The sequence below is a fragment of the Phascolarctos cinereus genome, unplaced genomic scaffold (assembly GCF_003287225.1).
Source record: "Phascolarctos cinereus isolate Bilbo 61053 unplaced genomic scaffold, phaCin_HiC Scaffold_726;HRSCAF=1367, whole genome shotgun sequence".
Classification (NCBI taxonomy): domain Eukaryota; kingdom Metazoa; phylum Chordata; class Mammalia; order Diprotodontia; family Phascolarctidae; genus Phascolarctos; species Phascolarctos cinereus.
The window spans coordinates 320,823,175-320,842,689 of record NW_027556098.1 but is presented as its reverse complement, the minus strand read 5'-3'; the positions used below and the strand labels follow the sequence as shown (position 1 = coordinate 320,842,689).

The 19,515-nt window shown below is 42.6% G+C and overlaps 1 protein-coding gene across 1 annotated transcript in view; it reads left to right on the top strand.

Annotated features, from left to right (window-relative positions):
- The window catches only part of GAB2 (GRB2 associated binding protein 2), a 258,560-nt gene that overhangs the window by 141,189 nt on the left and 97,856 nt on the right, over nucleotides 1–19,515 (top strand). Inside the window, 1 exon segment of the mRNA XM_020972287.2 lies at nucleotides 15,189–15,489. Within this exon segment, the coding sequence (XP_020827946.1) occupies nucleotides 15,189–15,489 (301 nt within the window).

The following is a 19,515-nucleotide window of genomic DNA, read 5'->3' as shown; positions in this document are numbered from 1 at the left end:
GGTCTTTCTGACTCCATGCCTGGGGGCTCAATCCACTATACCACCTAGCTGGGTAAAGTGGAAAAGTAACAACAGTCTTCTGTACCTCATAGAGTCGTTGTGGAGAAAACACTTTGTAAACCATTACGTGCTATAAAAAATGTGAGTTGTAATATTATGCCATATTGTAGTAACTGTGGTAATATTTATGAAGAGCTGTGGAAAGCCTAAAGTGATATGTACACATATACATGTGTATATGTATACACATACATGCACACATGTACATATGTATACATATACTTATATGTTGGGTAGCATTATTTAGGTAATACTTCTTATGGGCAGCTAGGTGGTATAGTGGGTAGAGTATCAGGCCTGGAGTCAGGAAGACCTGAATTCAAATCCAGTCTCAGATATTTAATAGCTCTGTGACCCTGGGCAAGCCACTTAATCCTGTTTGCCTCCGTTTCCTCATCTATAAAATGAGCTGGAGAAGGAAATGGCAAATTACTCCAGTCTCTTTGCCAAGAAAACCCCAACTGGGGTCACAAAGAGTCAGACATGACTAAAACAATTTAAAAGTTTTCTTCACAATAGTCTTGGGAGGTAGGGAGTGTATGATTGTACTTGGCTGAACATGTCGATGACATGCACGTTGCATTTTCAGATGACACAGAGCTATATCATTACATGGCCAACACATTGGATTACCGCATCCAAAAAGATTTTGGCAGGTTAAAGTGGTGGGTGTTTAAGGAGTTTACAGTGTAATAATGATAGTATATATATGTATATATATGTGTATGTATGTATGTATGTATGTATGTATGTATATAAAATTAAGAATAGTACCTGGGAAAATAATAGATGTAGAAAAGAGATCTAGGTTAATTGTCATAGAAAAATTTGAAGAAGGATGGGGTCTGTTGTAGTTGAGAAAGTTAGAAAAAGCTTCATCATCACCATTTCATTATTAATCATAACTCGCCTTTCTATAGAAAGTTTAGTAATTATGAGAAGGTAATGTAAATAGTACCTTTATTTTGAAGCTCAGGGAAATTGACTAAGTGTCTTACTAATGGTCACACAACCACAAAGTATCTGAACCATGATTTGACCTGAAATCTATTGACTCCAAGTCCAGTGCTTTTTTATATATAATATATATGTGTGTATGTATGTATATGTATATATGCACACACATATATATTTTAAGATTAATTTATTTTTGCCTTTCAACATTCACTTCCATAAGATTTTGAGTTTTAAATTTTCTCCCCCTGCCTCTCCTTCCTCCTTCTCAAGACCATGTGCAAACTGATACAGGCTCTACTTATACATTCTTATTAAACATATTTTCACATTAGTCATGATGTAAATAAGAATTAGAGCTAATGAGAGGAGCCATGAGAAAGAAGAAACAAAACAAAACAGCAAAAGAAAAGGAGAGCAAATAGTCTGCTTCCATCTGCATTCTGACTCCAGAGTTCTTTCTCTGGATATGGATAGCATTTTCCATCCTCAGTCTTTTGAAGTTGTCTAAGATCCTTGCATTGTTGAGAAGAGCTAAGTCTATCAAAGTCAGCCATTGCACAGTGTGGCTGTTACTGTGTACAATGTTTCCCTGGTTCTGCTCACTTCACTCAGCATCAGTTCATGTAAGTCCTTCTAGGTTTTTCTGAAGTCCTCCTGCTCATCAATTTCTTATGGAACAATAGTACCCCATTACATTCGTATACCACAACTCGCTCAGCCATTCCCCAATTAATGGACATCCCCTCATTTTCCAATTAAACAGCACATTGTAGGATTATGGTTCTTACATAAGTATATTTTTTGTGCTCTTTTAACATTGCTTTTGCTTCCCAAAGACTCTCTGTCCCCCAAAGAATCCTTGCCATCATTTTCACAATGTCCTATTTGCTCTTAAAGCCAAATTAACAGTAACTGTAGCCTCTGTAGGAGAGGCATATAAAACAGATGTTACACTTGGAACAAATAAATATAATTCAGCTGAACAAACCAGAATGTTGACCAAGTCTGACAACATATGTCCCATTCCATCCCTTTAGTCCACCCCCTAAAGAGGAGGGAGACATACAGCAAAGGGAAGTTGAGAGGAGAGGCAGGTTTATATTGGAAGGTCATGAATTCAGTTTTGAACGTATTTTCTACCACATTAGCTTGTGAGCTCCTTGAGAACAGGGACTGTCTTTTCCTATTCTTTGTATCTTCAGCGTGTAGCACATTAACTGGCACATAGTAGGTGCTTAATAAATATTTATCGACCCACATGTAGACGTGTTAGTGCTACATTCAGGTAGAGATACACAGTAGGCTCTTGGAAATATTGGAGGGGAGCGATTAGGGCAGAATCAGAGAATCTCGGAGTTTTAAGGGGCTTCAGAAAGCTAATCTGGTGCATACCACAGTAAAAATGCCTTCTCTGACATTTTGGATGATCATCTTTTGGTTGAAGCATTTCAGTGAGGAGGAACCTGCCACCTCCTATGGTGGCAGCCCATTCTACTTCTGGCCTGGATTGGGGCTGAACATGATATTTTGGGGTGTGGGGGGAGGAATCTCATTTATTTTTTATGGTTTTTTTTAATATAAATTTATTTATTTTTAGTTTTCAACATTCACTCCCACAAGTTTTTGAATTCCAAATTTTCACCCCATCTCCCCCCTCCCCCCCACCCCAAGATGACATGCATTCTGAATATCCTTTCCCCTAGTCTGTCCTCTCTTCTATCTCTCTCCCTTTGTCTTATCCCCTTCCCCTTCTATTTTCCTGTAGGGCAGGATAGACTTCTGTACCCCATTTCCTGTATTATTTCCCAGTAGCATGTGAAAACATTTTTTTTAAACATGTTTTTAAAACTTTAGGTTTCAAATTTTCTCTCTTCCTCCCTCCCCACCCACCCTCATTAAAAAAGCAAGCAACTCAATATAGGTTGTACATGTGCAGTTATGCAAAACACTTCCATAGTAGACATGTTGTGAAAAACTAACTCTATTTCCCTTAATCCTATCCTGCCCTCCCATTTATTCTGTTCTTTCTTTTGACCCTGTCCCTCCTCAGAAGTATTTACTTCTGATTACCCCCTTTCCCAATCTGCCCTCCTCTCTATCATCCCCCTGATCTCTTGTCCCCTTCTCCCCCTATTTTCCTGTAGGGTAAGACAGATTTCCATACCCAATTGAATGTGTATGTTATTCCCTCCTTAAGCCAAATCCTATGAGAATAAGATGAGGAATCTCATTTATGAAACAAAATTATGATATTGATGTTCAGTCATGTCTGAGTGTAGTTGAGTTGTTTCAGTCATGTCTGACTCTTCATGACCCCATTTGATGTTTTCTTGGCAAAGATGTTGAAGTGGCTTGCCAGCCACTCCAGCTCATTTTGCAGATGAGGAAACTGAGGCAAACGGGTGAGTTGCCTAGGGTCACCCAGCTAGTAAGTGTCGGAGGCCAGATTTGAACTCAGGAAGATTAATCTTCCTGACTCTAGGCCTGACATTTCTGTCTCCTACACCACCTAGCTGCCCCACACAAAATTATAAACCTGTTTATAATTATAATTATAGAATATATACCTGATTCTGGTCTTTTTCTGCACATGAAATGAAGTGGAGAAAAGACAAAAAAAACCACCTTTATCTTACAAATTTCTATGTGCTCATTGCTGAATTAGGCACCATGGTGTTTATAGACAGATAATTTCATCCTTGATTCTATCAAGAAGTGTGAAACGCAGTCTTTGCCCTTAGGACACTTACAATCCAATTAGTAGATTCTAGACCAGGGGTAGGGAACCTGCAGGTTGGAGTTGGAAATTGGAAGGAATCTCGGAGGCTCTCTAGTTCAGGTCCATACTTCAATAAATTCCCTCTACAGTATCAACAAGTGACCATCTAGCCTTGGCTTTCCTGCCACCCATGATCCCACCATTCCTTTGGGGTAGCAAGTTCTGCCGTATGTTGTGCAGTCAGTGACCTGTTTTTCCTAGTACTGCCTTTGATGGCACTTCTGAGAAAACAAGATCCAAGTCAAGATTTATTAGAATGACGTGGAATATTTTGTGGCATAGATGTAGGAGTTTAGAAAAGGGAAAGTCATTGGGTTGGAGTAATCAAATACAGCTTCTCAGCACCATAGCCAACCCCTGTGTTGGACATCAGCCACCTAAAAGAAGCCCTCCCTAAACATGGTACTGTATGCTTAATGCCGTGTCTTCATCATCAAGAAACAAAATATTGACTTGGGAGGGGGCATACGTGGAATAGCAGGGACCCAGAAACCATGTAAAATGAAGGGGTTCAGTGAGATCAGACCTTTTTTTCATTAGAGATCAGTCTCCGGGTCCTCCTCAGGCTACAGGCCAGCGGGCACAACCAACCATTTCATGTTGTCTGTTATTGGCTGGTAGATCTCACGCTTGTATGGACAGGTATGCAGACTTTGCACTTAAGGTACCCAGAAAATTCCACACGCCTGAACTGTTACAGAGAGTCCCTTCCTTCTAGCTGTCACATTGTTCTAAGATCCCTTCCAATGTTCAAGTCTGTGGGCTCAAATCCTTGCCAGTGGTGTGGCTTCTGGGCAAGTCACTTAACCTCTATTTGCCTCATTTTCCTCATCTGTAAAAGGGGATAATAATAACACCTACTTACTTCCCAGGATTTGCTGTGAGGATCACATTAGGGAATATAGGTAAAGTGCTTTGCAAACCTCAAAGCATTGTATAAATGCTAGCAAATTATCATTAGTAGTTGTATGAACAGTCTATCAGAATATCATAGGCTCTCTCTGCATTTCGTTAATAGTTCTGCTATTCACTGAAGTGTCACTATCCCTTAGCTTTAAACAAAATATTAAGGCTTTTCATTCAGGGACCCTATGGGGATGTCAGAGGGAAGGAGCTGTCCCTGTAGAAAGAGGAACAGTTTACTCCTGATGACAGAATTAGGTGTGCCTAGTGGGAAGAGGTCTAGATGAGAGTCAGGAGCTATGACTACCATAAGCTCACATTGGGCAAGTCACCATTCTTCTCACCCTTAGTATTCTCATCTATAAAGTAAAAAGGTTGGAATCTTTCCTCCAGCTCAGATGTTCAATATAGCTTTACTGTTCTATGGTCTCTTTTATAAGGTTGCTTTGCCTATAGCTCCATCACTGTACAAATTTATGATTCTTATTATAAATATAGTCCTTGGTTTCACTTCTAAAGCCCTTTGTAGCCTGGCTCCTTTCTGCCTTTCCAATCTTCTCACTCCTTACTCCCCTCCTCATACCCTACTGACCCAGTGATGCTCTGACTGTTCCTCTTGCCAGAAAATTACCTCTCTCCTCATCTTTAACTCGTGGCTTCCATCAAGTCCCAGCTAAAATCTCACCTTCTGCAAGAAGCCTTTCTTAGTCTTCTTTCCCTCTGAAATTATTTCCCATTGATCCTGTATACAGCTGGTTTACACCTGGAGGTTTGCATGCCTTTTCCCCTGTTGGATTGTGACCACTTTGAGGTCAGGGAGTGTTTTTGTTGTTGTTGTTGTCTTTGCCTCTCTTTGTATCCCTGGCACTTAGCATAATGCCTGGCACAAACATAGGCGCTTGATAAATGCTTGTTGACATGACTTTTCACCTGAATTAATGTTTATCAGGTCTGGGTCTTTGATATTTAGAGGGCAAGCTGGGTTTTATGTACTAAGGACTCCAATCAAGGCAGAAGCCCTTATGTAATCAATTCAATTTCAGAATAGAAAAGCTAAACAGAAGCACCAAGTCTGAGTTGGCTAATTATCTCTCCTTGCTTAACAAGCATTACTGGGCCTTCTGTGTTATGTCTCTCAGCAGTGGTGGAAAATCCCAGCATTAGGAGTGGAGGGGTGGTGGTGGACATTTACTGTGGTGACAAGGCCCCCTCCACTTGCCTGGAATGCTCCCACCTTCTGGCTCAGCCATCCTCCCTTTCCTTCCCCTGTCTTCTCCTCCCTTCCCAGCTGGCACATTATCCCCTGCTCTCTCCACACTGGCCAGGGCACAGCTCATTGGACAGTGGATTAGCACAGAGCTAGGAGGAGAGCTAGGGCAAGGTGACAGCATAGCACATTATTTCTACCTCCCTCCCCTGATTTTTCTTTGCAAGCCTTTTCACATCTGTTATTTCTCATTCTGTACCCACCCCCCTTGTGTTCAGGAGGGTAACAAGGCCAGATTAAGTTTGGTGTGATGAAAAGAGTCAGCTCCACAGGGGTGGATCTGATGTCTGGCTTTGATTGCCAGCTCTGAAGCTTATTTGGTGCACAACCTTGGACATATCCCTTCTCGCAAGCTTGATTTCCTAGATAAAATGATGGGGTTAGACCCTTTAAGCTCTGAAGTTTCTTCTGGCTCTCCTATTTGGTGTTCTGAAATAATAGAATAATAGGATTTAGAATTGGAAGAGGCCTTGGAGGTAATCTACTCCAACGCCCACATTTCATAGAAGAGGAAACTGAGGCTCAGTGAAATAAAGTAATTTGTTGAAGATCACCCATTTAATTAAGTAACAGAGCTGAGATTTGAACCCAGAACAGAGTCACAGAGTTAGAAGGGAGTACAGAAACCAGTTAAACTAGCCCATACCTGAACAAGATTATTCTCTGTAACTAATCTGACAAATGACCTTGAAGCTTCCACGTGAAGAGCTCTTGTGATAGGTAACCCCCTCCCTTCCACAGCAGGCTGTTCTGCTTTTGGATAATTTAACAAAGTTCTGCATTCTAGAATGAGAAAGGCTCATCTAGTTCCAACTCCTTCATTTTGTTTATTTACTGTTACTTTTTGTTGATACCAGTTTTATTTCATTTTTTTTTTCTTGATGAACAAGTTCATTTTCTTTCCCTACCCCCATGCCTCCCAACTCCCACCACTGAAAAGGAAAAAGAACAGCCATACCACTGGGTTTTCAAAAAATATACATTTAATTCTTTAACGTGAGTATTTTGAATCCTTTTCCTTCTGTAGGATTACCAAGATCTCTTTCATTTTTATCTTTGTATTCCTAGCACCCAAGATGGCACCAGGCACATAACAGGTACTTAAGAAATCTGTCTTGACCTTATCCTATTTTCTTTAGGTCATCTTTAAACTATGGGGTTCCCGAACTCCAAACTTTACCTGCAAACTGATATTCAAGCTCACACCATGAAACTCCCTGGTTAGTGACCAGTCACCATTTCTGACTCAGCCACCAAGTTAACTTTTCATGATGCTATGCTCTTACCATACTACTCCTCACTTTTCGGTCTAGTTTGTGGACAAATAATTCAATTATTCCATGAATAAGCTGCCTTGTCGATTCTTCCAAAACTGGCCTCCATTTCACTATGTGTTGTCTTTCCATATGAGAATGTAAGCACCTTGAAAACAGACTTTTTTGTTTCCTTTTATTTGTATCCCTGGGCCTTAATACAGCACTTTGGCTAAATAAATAAATGCTTCATTTATTCATTCATTTATTCTTCAATCTTCCTTCCCTTCCACCATTTCCCATATGATTTTAATCTTCTCTTCTAGGTCTCAATATTTAAAAAAAAATTTGTTACAAGTATCTTGGATATTTGAGTGTTTGATATGATATGGAGACATCTATTGAAAACATCATCCTTAAAAAAAAAAAGAAATGTGTCTTGATTAACTTGTACTTGTAAATATTTTGGTTTTAGTGGGTTTTTTCTTGTGGTAGCAATTCTTTTCCCCCTGGTGCCAAGACCCACACCCACCTTCTCAGCCAGGGTTTCCTGTGGCTGGCACTGCAGGGCAAATTTCCAAAGCCCATGCTCGGTGACTTTTGGGTCATTCTGCTGGCTTTTTTCCTCTTTTTCAGAAGGCTGAAATCCTGAAAGGAAAGTTCTTTATGAATTCTTGCTGTAGCTTTGCAAAGAGCCCTGGATTTCGAGTCAGAGGACCTTGGTTGGAATCCCAGTTCTGCTCCTTATGTGTCCTTTGGCCTGAAACTTCATATTTCTGGGCCTCAGTTTCCCCCTGTGTAAAGGGAGAGGGTTAGACTAGATGATCTCACTCAGTACTGTCCAGTTTCAGTTCTTTTAAGTTACCATCACAATGTCTGTTTCCTCAGAGAAGTTCTTATTCATCCCCCCCATCCTATCCCAATCCATGCTGGTCATAGTCCCCAGGTAAGGGGAAGGAGGGAGAGGGGAGAGTTGTGAGAAATCACTTGAAAGGTCTGTTTAATGTACTCGTGCCCAAATATACTTGTGATAGCGTAATGAAGCTGATGAGAAATTTGAGATACTGATGGTTCCATGTGAGTTATGGGGACAATAAATGTCTGACACCAGCTGTGATCATGTTAAGTTGGCCATTATCTAACTGAGGAGGCCTTATGGAAGTGTAAGGGTACTATGTAAAGAACATCAGCTTGGCGATCAGTGAGTGGGTTTCAGTGCCAGCTATGCAGCTCATTCTCTACATGATTGGATCTGGGTCCTTTCATCTCTCTGATCTAAAAGTTCCCTCCTCTTTAAAATGGTAAGAATAATCCTTGGATGAGGGGCGGCTAGGTGGTATAGTGGGTAGAGTGCCAGGCCTGGAGCCTGGAAGACTCCTCTTCCTGAGTTCAAATCTGGTTTCAGACACTTATTAGCTGTGTGACCCTGGGCAAGTCACTTCACCCTGTTTGCCTCAGTTTCCTCAGCGCTGGAGAAGGAAATGGCAAACCACTCCAGTGTCTTTGCCAAGAAAACACCAAATGGGGTCACGAAGACTCAGACATGACTGAAATGACTCAACGACAATAATCCTTGGATTTCTCACCAGGTGAGGACCAGGTGAAATAAGGCAATGGATGGCTATAAGGCCCTTTGGACATCATAACATGCTACATTTGGGAACTGAGTTGCTCTTTTACAGTTTTATTCAGATATTGGGCTAGTTCTTTTATATCCTAGACGTGTGAGATTTGGCTACTTTTTCCACTATAAGACTGAATCCAGAGATCACAGAATCATCTCACTGTCTTTCAGATTTATGTGGAATACCTGTCTCTCAAAAGAATACTCTGGCCTCACACCTTTAACTAAGTCTCTTGATGCCCTTTACAACCATAATTTTCACGATCATATCAGTAGCTCCCATTTCTTTCATTCCAGTAAAATGAGCAGAGACTTGGGTGTGAGCTAGAGGATTTTCTTCTCTCATTATCCCACATGAAGATCACTGGATTTAGAGACAGACCTAGTAGAAGACATTCAGGCACTTGATAGTTTCTTGGCCAAGACAGTGCAGCATTGTGGATCCTCTAAGAGCTGACCACCAGCCCAGGAGACCTGAGTTCGTGTTCTACCCAGACGCACATGGGCAGGTCACTTAACCTCTCCCTTGCTCTCAGCCATTCTATAAGATGGTAAATTGCAGAAAAGGGGCCGACTTGGATCAGTAGAGGGAGCTCCTTATGTTGGTGAAATCCCAGTTCCAATCAGTGTCCTTATCCCATATGACCATGACAGAGTTATCTCTCAGAACTAGTTTCCTAACCTGTAAAATGGGAATGATGATAATACCTCCCACTCTCTTCCTCCCAGAATTATTGTGAGGCAACCTTCATCAACCTTAAAGCTCTAGATGAACATAAGTTAACATTAGTTCGCATTGTTGGTTCCTTTGTTTTTCTGGGGCTTGTAACTTGCCCAAGGTGATACAGCAAGTATGTCTCAAAGGCAGGACCTGGACCCAAGATGTCCAGACCCCATGTTGCTTCTTGTTTTGAGGGTGAAGATGAAGAGTATGATTTCTATAATCATAGATAAAGCCATCTATACCCTCTGCCTTCACTTTTTTTTTTTTTGAGGCAATCAGGGTTAAGTGACTTACCCAAGGTTACATAGTAGTAAGTATCTGAAGCTAGATTTGAACTCAGTTCCTTCTACCTTCAAGTCTGGCCCTCTATCCACTGCACCACCTAGCTGCCCCTCCTGGCTTCACTTCTTCACTCCACAGTTTGGTTTCTAATGTCATCTGCTGCCCGGCTGAAGCTGTGCTGTCACAAATTACCAGTGACCACATCTGATGGTCTCGATCCTCCTATTTCCTGATCTCTCCGTTGCACTAATACAGTCTTTCCTCCTTGGTACTCCCCCCTGCACTGTCTTTCTGCACCCCCAATATTTCTCCCATCTGAGCCCTTTTCTCTGTTCACATAGTCACAGCCTTAACTCAAGCCCTCATCAGCCTCTGAGAGAGAGGGGAGGAGGGATACTGGGAAACCAGGGTAATGTTAAAAAAAATCAATAAAAACTTATTAAAGGAAAAAAAAATCTTCACAACTTGGCCCCACCCTGTCTTTCCAGTCCCTTCTCCCCATCCTCAGTGGTCCAGCCCATTGGCCTTTTCTCTGTTGCTCACACGGGAGCATTCCAGTCTGTGCCTTTGCATTGGCCATCACCCGCGTCTAGCATGTGCTCCTTCCTTACCTGTGATTTTTAGAATCTCTCTCTTCCTTCTCCATAAAACCTTCCCTGATCCTCTCCCAAACTGCTAGTTCTTTGTGTTCCCTAACTACCTCATCTTTCTTTTGAATATATTTATTCTGAATATTCTCTTATTTGTACATATTGTCTCCCCCAGTAGAGGATAAGCTTCCTGAGAGTAGTACCTGTTCCATTGTCTCAGTATGTCCCAACACCAAACACAGGGTCTGGTACCTAGTAGAGGCTTAATAAATGCTTGTTGATTGATGGTGGCTGGATGGATGGATCCCATTATGGTAGACCATGGTGAGCTTCCTCTCTAGTCAACTGGCACCTGTTTCCCCTAACTTTGACCTCAATAAACTGTGTGACCTTTCTCAAGTCACCTCACTTCTCCAGTCCTCAGTTTCCTCATTTGTAAAAAAGAGAGTAATAATCCATTCACTTCTTCCCTCTCAGGGTTGTTAATAAGGAAAACATATCGCCAACCTAAAGCTGCAGAAACATGAGCTTCTATCATTCAGTGAGAAGGAGAGTAAGCAAGCTTTTGGATTCTTACCCGTACTGTGTTGGATAAAGAAAAGCATGGCAGGTGGAGAAGGGAGGAGGTGGTAGGAAGGAGGGGAGGGAGGGCCACAGCAAAGGAGACACAAGAACCTTAGGACCAGAATCAAAACAGCCCTGCTTGGCTTGGCAAAGGCCCAGCAACAGATCTACAATAAACCATTTATCAGCCCATGCTGTTGGCTCAGGACAGCCCTGGCCGACAAGCCCTGAGATTATCTATGGTAAACACATTTTTCTCAAGTGCCCAGTACTAACAATTGGAAGGTAAATCTTTAAGCAGGGGTGGAGGGAGGAGAGGATTTGTCCAGCCAGCTAGATGGGGGACGTCGGACCTGCTAACCAGGAGGGAGGCCTGCCTCCTTCCCTCACAATGGTGGATGACTGATGATAATAATAACCTTCCACTGAAGTCTTCCTCTAATGTTCCATCATGACATGGATGGGACTCTAGGGTCCCAAAATTTATGCTAGTGGAATAGAAACTATGGCAGGTCCTGCTAGGCTTGAAAACAATTGGACTTATGGGTCAGTCCTCCAGCCTAGTCAGTTCAGGGAGACTTCTCAGAGAGTTGGTACTTAGGTATCTGGCATTTTTGGCTACAGAAACTCATGAAGCTGTTTACTGAAAGGTGGTGGTGGTGTTATTTAGTTGTTTTTGGTCATGTCCAACTCTTCTTGACCTCTTTTGGGATTTTCTTGGCCGAGATTCTCAAGTGGTTTGCTATTTCCTTCTTCAACTCATTTTGCAGGTGTGGAAACTGAGGCAAACAGGGCTAAGTGACTTACCCAGAGTCATACACTCTGTATGTAAATGTCTGAGGCCAGGCTTGAACTCAAGAAGGGGAGTCTTCCTGACTCTAGGGCCCACCCTTTATCCATTGTGCCTCCCAGAGGAGCTTAAATCTGCATCAGCAGAGAGAAGATCCACACTTGGGGAAAAGATGGCTCCTTGTCATATTGAAGCATCATAATCCTCCTCCTCCTCTGAAAGAGTGTAGAGTGTAAGCCCCTTGAGGACAGGAGCTATTTTCTATCTTTGCCTCTGCAGCACGGGACAGAGTGCCCAGCACATAGTAGATGCTCAATAAATGCTTGTTTATTGATTAGATAAAAATAATAATCAGTAGCTTACATTTCTATAGTATTTACAATTTCCAGTGTGTTTTCCCATCTGTGTTTTGTCACTGGGTCTTCAGAAATGCCCTGTGTATGAGGCAGAGCAAGAATTAGTGTCTTAATTTTACAGATGAGCAAATTGAAGCTTTGAGTGATTAAGTGATGGGATAGAGAGACCAGAGGACTTACTTTGAATTCTGGTTCTTCTTAGCAGTTGTGTGTCTGCAGCCACGTTATCCTATCCCCTTTCCTTTTCTTCTCTATCAAAGAAAGAGATTGGATTAAATGACCTCTTCCAGCTTTAAATCCTGTGATGCTATGACTACCTTAGAGTCTGACACATATCTACGAAGGTGAGACTTGAACACATACACACACACACACACACACACACACACACACACACACACACACACACACACACACACACACACTTTCTGTCTCACTTTTAGCACAACCAGGACAAAAACCTGGCTTTGAGACTTTCAGACCACTACAATTCTCTGACTTCTTCTTTCTCCCTTCTTTGTGGTGAAGAACCTTTTAGTGGTCCCTCCATTTAGCCCTAGGGAAGCTAGGTGGCCCAGTGGATAGAGCCCGGGGCCTGGAGTCAGGAAGACCTGAACTCAGATGTGGCCTCAGACATTTACTAGCTGTGTGATCCTAGGCAAGTCATTTAACCCTGTTTGCCTCAGTTTCTTCATCTGGAAAACAACTGGACAAGGAAAAGGCAAACCGCTCCAGTATCTTGGCCAAGAAAACCCCAAATGGGGCCATGAAGAGTTGGACATGACTGAAAGTGACTGAACAACAACATTTAGCCCTGCCACAAACCCCCTATGTGACTTTGGGAAATCACCTCACCTTTTCTTAACTGTGTTTCTTCATCTGTAACATAGAGTCATGGGACTAAATCAGCAGTCACAAGTCTTAGCTCTTCCCCTTGTGCACCTCGAGACTTTCCTACTCCCTGATTCTTTCCATCCCCTTCTCCCTTCCTCCCTCAGTTTCTTCATCTGCAAAGTGAGACGAGTAATATTTGTTTCTTGGTGTTATCCTGTAGAAAGCATTTTGTAAATACCAAAGCTATATGAAAATATAAGGTATTGTTCTCCTCCTCATCCTGTTCTTCATCAGCAGCATCATGTCATTTGCTCCTTACCTAGGCAAGTGAGCAGAATATGCAGAGAGAAAACTGAGACTGAGAAGGAAATTCACTTACCCAAGGTTGCCCAGCTAGTAAAGCAGTAGTAGGGCTGGACCCCAATTCTTCTGATTCCTGACCTGTGATACTAATGACTAGCAGAAGGGACAAGAGTGATAGGATCTGGGGCTTATTAGGCCAGGTTAAGCCAGATGGAACCTTTACTGCCTAGCCTTATGATGGACCAGGAAGAAATCATTTAGGGGCCCCATGTTAAAACAGACTTAATATGGTCTTAGGGATTGTTTGAGAAGTATGCAGCATTCCACTCACGGCTTTTAAAATTAAGAACAGAGAACATAAAATGCCATTCAATAAATGTCACAAATAACAAAAAAAGAAACTTCATTTCTGTGGCTTAAAGTGGTAGGATCCTGGTTATCTCAGAGCTAGAAGGAACCTTAGTGATCATGGAGTCCAACCCTTATTAAGAGAAGGAACCATCACAGACTTCCTGACAAATGGGCATCCAGCCTCCTCTAAGAGACTTCCAGGATTGAGGTGCTCACTAGCCAGCCAGTTAAAGGGGAGAAGAAGAAAATTATCATCACTTCTAGCTTTACATTTGTTTAAGCCCTGACAACTCCTTTGTGTTCTTCAGTTGCGTCCGACTCTACATGACTCCATTTGGGGTTTTCTTGGCAAAGATACTAGAGTGGTTTGCCATTTCCTTTTCCAGCTCATTTTACAGATAAGGAAACTGAGGCAAGCAGGGTTAAGTGACTTGCCCAGGGTGACACAACTAGTAAGTGTCTGAGGTAGGATTTGAACTTAATTCTTCCTGACTCCAGGCCTGACATTCCATGCACTGAGCCACTTAGCTGCCCCTGAGAGCTCCTAAAACCCAGCTTTTTGAAAAGTTACCACACACACCACCACCACCACTCCTTAATTTTTTTTCTTTAAGACTGTGTGAGGTGTGTCTAAACATATCCTTCATATTTGTTTTTGGAAACTTGGGCATCCTGGAAATCCTGATTTTTCGGTCTGAGAAAATAAAAATTTTACAGTGCAGAAGGTCTAGTTTCAGGAAGTATCATCCTCATCTTAGGGCTTTTAGAATGTCACTGCTAAAGTATTGAGTCACTGTGCTATGATTTTGAACTGCTTGGCCCTTGGTGCATACATGAGCTAGATGAAATCAAACTTAGAGCTAAATTTGGTCAATGGGTGACAGAGACAATATAGTATGGCGGAAGGAGCCCTGGATCTGGAGGGCCTCTGCTTTTGACTGTCATGACCTCGAGCAAGCTACTTCATCTCTGGGCCTCAGTTTCCTCATCTGTAAAATGAAGGGGTTTGTACTCACTTGGGAGTTTAACCCCTCTGGACTAGATGACCTTTGAGAGCTCTAAATCTATATGGTCTTAAGGTTTCCTGTCCTTGGCCTAGTGGCTTCCAAACACAATTTGCTGTAGAGGCAAATTCTCTGGGACTAAGGAATCCTCAAGTTGTTGTTTACCTTCTGTCCCTACCTAGCTTTGTGACCTTGAGGAAGGCATTGCCTTACTCGGGGCCTTAGTTTCCTCCTTATAAAATGAGTTTAGACTAGAAGGTTTCTTTATAATCAGTCCATCAACATGCATCTATTATGTGCCAGGCACTATGCTAAGGGCTGAGGATACAGAGAAAGGCAAGAAACAGTCCCTGCCCTCAAGGAGAGCACAGTCTAATGAGGGAGACATCATATAAACAAGGGAGATGGCTTGCTTAAGGACACACTGTTAGTGTTGGAATGGGGGCTAAAACCCAAGTCTCCTGAGTCTGTTAGTCCTCGTCCCCCTGGTGAGTTTAAAAATAACTGGTGCCATTTTCTCTCTCTTCTCTCTCCTGCTGTGGCCCAGGCATGGAAGAAGCGTTGGTTTATTCTTCGCAGTGGGAGGATGAGTGGGGACCCAGACGTGCTGGAATACTACAAGAATGACCATTCCAAGAAGCCCCTGCGGGTCATCAACCTCAGTTTCTGTGAACAGGTGGACGCAGGCCTGACCTTCAACAAGAAGGAGCTCCAGGAAAGTTTCGTGTTTGACATTAAGACCAGTGACCGCACCTTCTACCTGGTGGCGGAGACCGAGGAAGACATGAACAAGTGGGTGCACAGCATCTGTCAGATCTGTGGCTTCAATCAGTCGGACGAGAACTCAGGTACTGCCGGGGCAAACAGCTCTGTAAAACCATGGGGGCTGGGAGGAAGAAGTGGCGTGAAACTCATGTCTACCAGATGGGGTCCTGGGACAAGTCACTATTCTACTGTGATTCAGTTAAGTTTAGTGTTTGAAGAACTATTGCCAGGTGGATGAGGTGATTGCTTTTGGTAACTGAATAGAAGCATTTGGAGGATTATAAACTGATCGTTATCTGAAGGCTCATTGAAAGTTACTTTGGGATAACTCAAGGAGCAGACATGATGATGGGGGCTGACTTCTGGGGATCTATAATTTGAGAGAGATGATGATGACAATGATAATAATGATGATAATAGTGGTGATGGTGGTGGTGGTGGTGATGGTGATGATGATTTTAAAGGTTGTTTCGTGAGGCACCATAGCCAAAAAATTCATTACCTAGTGAGAATAAGTTTTTCCAGATTTAGATAGGCTGGTCTTGAGATAACAGACACACTGTGTGTCATGGGGCTTGTATTTAAAGCTTTTTTCCATCTGAGTAGGTCCTCCCTCTTCTGTCATAAGCTTCAGTAACTCAGGGTAAACTCCATACTGTAATGAGCCAACAGAGGCTTGTTTTGGGTGATCATTTTGAGGGAAAAAAGGGGTTTTTTTGTAGAGGAATAATAGCAATAATAACTATAGCACTAATACATCAGATTTCTTCTCACCAGTCCCATAAACTGAGGAGTGCTTGGATTCTTCTTCTTCTTTTTAATAAGGAGGAGGGAGGAGACTGGGCTTTCATATCTCCATAGCTGTAGCTGGAAGTACAGGGTGGACCAATTGTGGACCAATCCTAAAACTGATTGGCAAAGAAGCTTTAATCTATTTCATTTTTTCCATCTTGGACCTGTTTACCCCCTCCATAGGCAGCCTGGTGTGTCTCTGCTCCCGGGGGATTACCACACTTACGCTTGACTTAGGGTGGGCTCCCAATCAGCATTAGCCCCACTGCAGCTCAGAACCTCTAAACTCCAGGGATCTACCAGCCTCAGCTTCTTCTGGAAGTGCGGATTCCAGCGATGAAGTACCAGGCCTGGTAGAGAGATGAAATATTAGTCTCATTTTGCCAATAAGTAGGGGGTCCTGTGAGCTCTGAAGGAGGCACACCAAAGAAGGTAAGGAAGGGCTTAGAAAACATTTTTGGGAATGCTGCTGTTTCTCGTATGTGACACAGCCATGATCACCCAAACACCTTTTGGCTCTGTGTGCCCAAAACCCCAGGCAGTATTCAGCAGCGGGATTGTACATAAGGATTCCCCTGGAACATACGTAACAACTGAGGAGACACGGAGAGGAAGCCACCCAGTAATACCGGACTCCCTCCTACCACTCCCCATCCCCAAAGCCTCACTTACTTGGCTATAAAACGGCTTCAACTTACTCTTTGTCATCTTCCATGAATCAGTCAAGAAATGTTTGTTTGATATCTTCTCTGAATGTTCAGTTTGGAATCATTTGTGACTTTAGCTATAGGATTTTAATGACAGGTAGTATCTGTCGATTTATGAGGGAAAAGATAATGAACAAGGTGGGTCTGACCATCTCTGCCTTCCATTCCCCCAAAATAAAAACAACCCAACAACAAATGGCCAAATGAAACTTGTATTTTTAAAGCTTAGTCTGGGATAATTTAGATCTAGACCTGTCCAGAATATTGAGATATTGACTTAAGGACTCCTGGGAAGTTTTCTCCCAGCCCAAGGAGCCTATAATTTCTATGGTTCTTGGGCGAAACTTAATGCCACCTGGTCTGTTTCCTGATCACTTGTTGGGTATATCATAGGGGCTGTTCGCTTAGTGGGTGAGTTAGTTTAAACAATAGTCACCAAGGCCCCTTCCAACTCTTAAATCCTGTGATTTATAGAACGGGGATGTATGTGCCAGGTGATGAGGGGGAGGGGAATTTGCTCTAAAGTGAATTTCTGTAAATAGAATCATATTTTTTGTATAGACTCCTTTTATTGAATTGGAGAGCAGTTCTCACAAAGGAGAGCGCCTGCCTCAAGATATAATAAAACCCATGTTTATTGCTTTTTACTTTGGTGGTTCTGTGACTGCGTTGATATGATCACTCTCTCCCATGGTATCGATAGCACCCCATCTGCACCTTCTTCGTCTGGGTCTGTTTTCCATGTAAAATGTCCACAGCGGAACTGACCACTCAGCACCTTGAGGTTCTCCTCTAGGTCTGTGGACAGGGGACCGAGGCCCGTGGAGCACTGGGCTGACTATCCCTGGCTCTCGCTCCATGACCAGCCCTCCCCTCCCTTTCCAGTCCAACAGACCTTTAGTATATTGCACCAACCTATTTGCATGCTGTCTCTTCCATTAGACTGTGAGCTCCTTGAGAGCTCAGATGGGCTGTTGCCTTTCAAAACATGATGGAGCAAAGGGAGCCCTGGACTGGGAGCCAAAAGGCTTTCCACTGAGTCAAGGCTCTGACATTTCCCAGCCATGTGACCTGGAGCAAGTTTTCCTCTCTGGGCTTCAGTGTCCTCCTGTATAAAATAAACACAATCATGCTCACACTATTTATCTTACAGAGTCGTTTTGAATAAAGTTCTGTATAAACCTTAATGGAAGTACAGTCAGGGGACGTGGGTTTGAGTCCTGGCACCAATACAAATCATAGGCACTTCTTCAGACTCAGTTTCCCTGCCTACAAAATGGGGATACCAATGTTACCAGTCTCCCTAGGTCATTGTAAGAAAAAAGCTTTTATTAAATGTAGGTGAGTACCATCATGCCTAAGTGGAGGGCAAAAGGGATGGGGTTCTTGAAGACAATAAAAGGGTCCCAGTGCAGCTAGAGGGTATGTGTCCTAGGAGGGCCAGCCTCACTAAGTACTCGGCTGTGTAATAGATAGACTTGTTTGAAGCCTGCCTCAGTCATGTGACCCAGAGAAAGTTGCTTAACTGCTGCTCTCAGTCTCAGTTTCCTCATCTATAAAATGGGGATAATCAGAGTACCTACCTTCCACAGTTGTGAGAATCAAACTAAATACACAAAGTGCTTTGCAAACATGAAAATGTTCTATAAATGATACCAATCATGATGATGATGAATCTTTCCTAATAATAATAATTATTATTATTATTCAGAGAGGTAGGTGCTATTACTATCCCTATTTTACAAATTAGGAAACTGAGGCAGACATCCAGGGTTGCACAGCTAATAAGGGTCGGAGGCTGAATTTGAACTAAGGGGCTTCCTGGTTTTAACTCTAGCACTCTATATACTGGGCCACCTAAATGCTAGAGGTTTGGGTCACCCAGACGTGCATTTTGGGGGCCAGGGTGTCCCCTGAAACAGTTAAACACTAAAAACCCTACTGAGAAGAGACCAGAAAGTATAAATGACACATCGGTTTCCCATAAGCCTTTGGGTGTGACCTGGTCTTCTGCAGTGACTTCCCTTGTCTCTCAAGGTAAACGTTACTTCAGTTTGTTCCTTTCCAGGGGATTATCTCAGGAGCTGTCTTTCCAGGTTTGTTCATTTAACTGTCTTGTTAGAGCTATTAATAGCTGTTAATAGGGATCATTTAGCATCTTTTGTGAGATCTTTACTTGTGAGAATAGTATTATCTTTCATCTGGTGAGGGCCTATGCTTGAGGTGTGTTAAAAAAAATTCATTTGTGTAACCTATTTAATTTCTCCATTGTAAGCTTTATTTTTTTTTTAGGCAATTGGGGTTAAGTGACTTGCCCAGGGTCACACAGCTAGTAAGTGTCAAGTGTTTGGTCTGAGGTCAAATTTGAACTCAGGTCCTCATGACTTCAGGGCCAGTGCTCTATCCACTGTGCCACCTAGCTGCCCTGTTGGTAAACTTTTGAAAAAATAGGTGTACCTGAGGAATAGAGAGGCTCAATCCTGAAGAGCAGAAGCTTTGGAGTTGTGAGACCTGGGGTCAATTGTGACCTTGGGCAAGCCTCTTAACCTGTCAGAGCCTCAGTTTCCCCATCTGTTTAAAAAAAAGGTGGTAGTGGAGGGATAATAACAC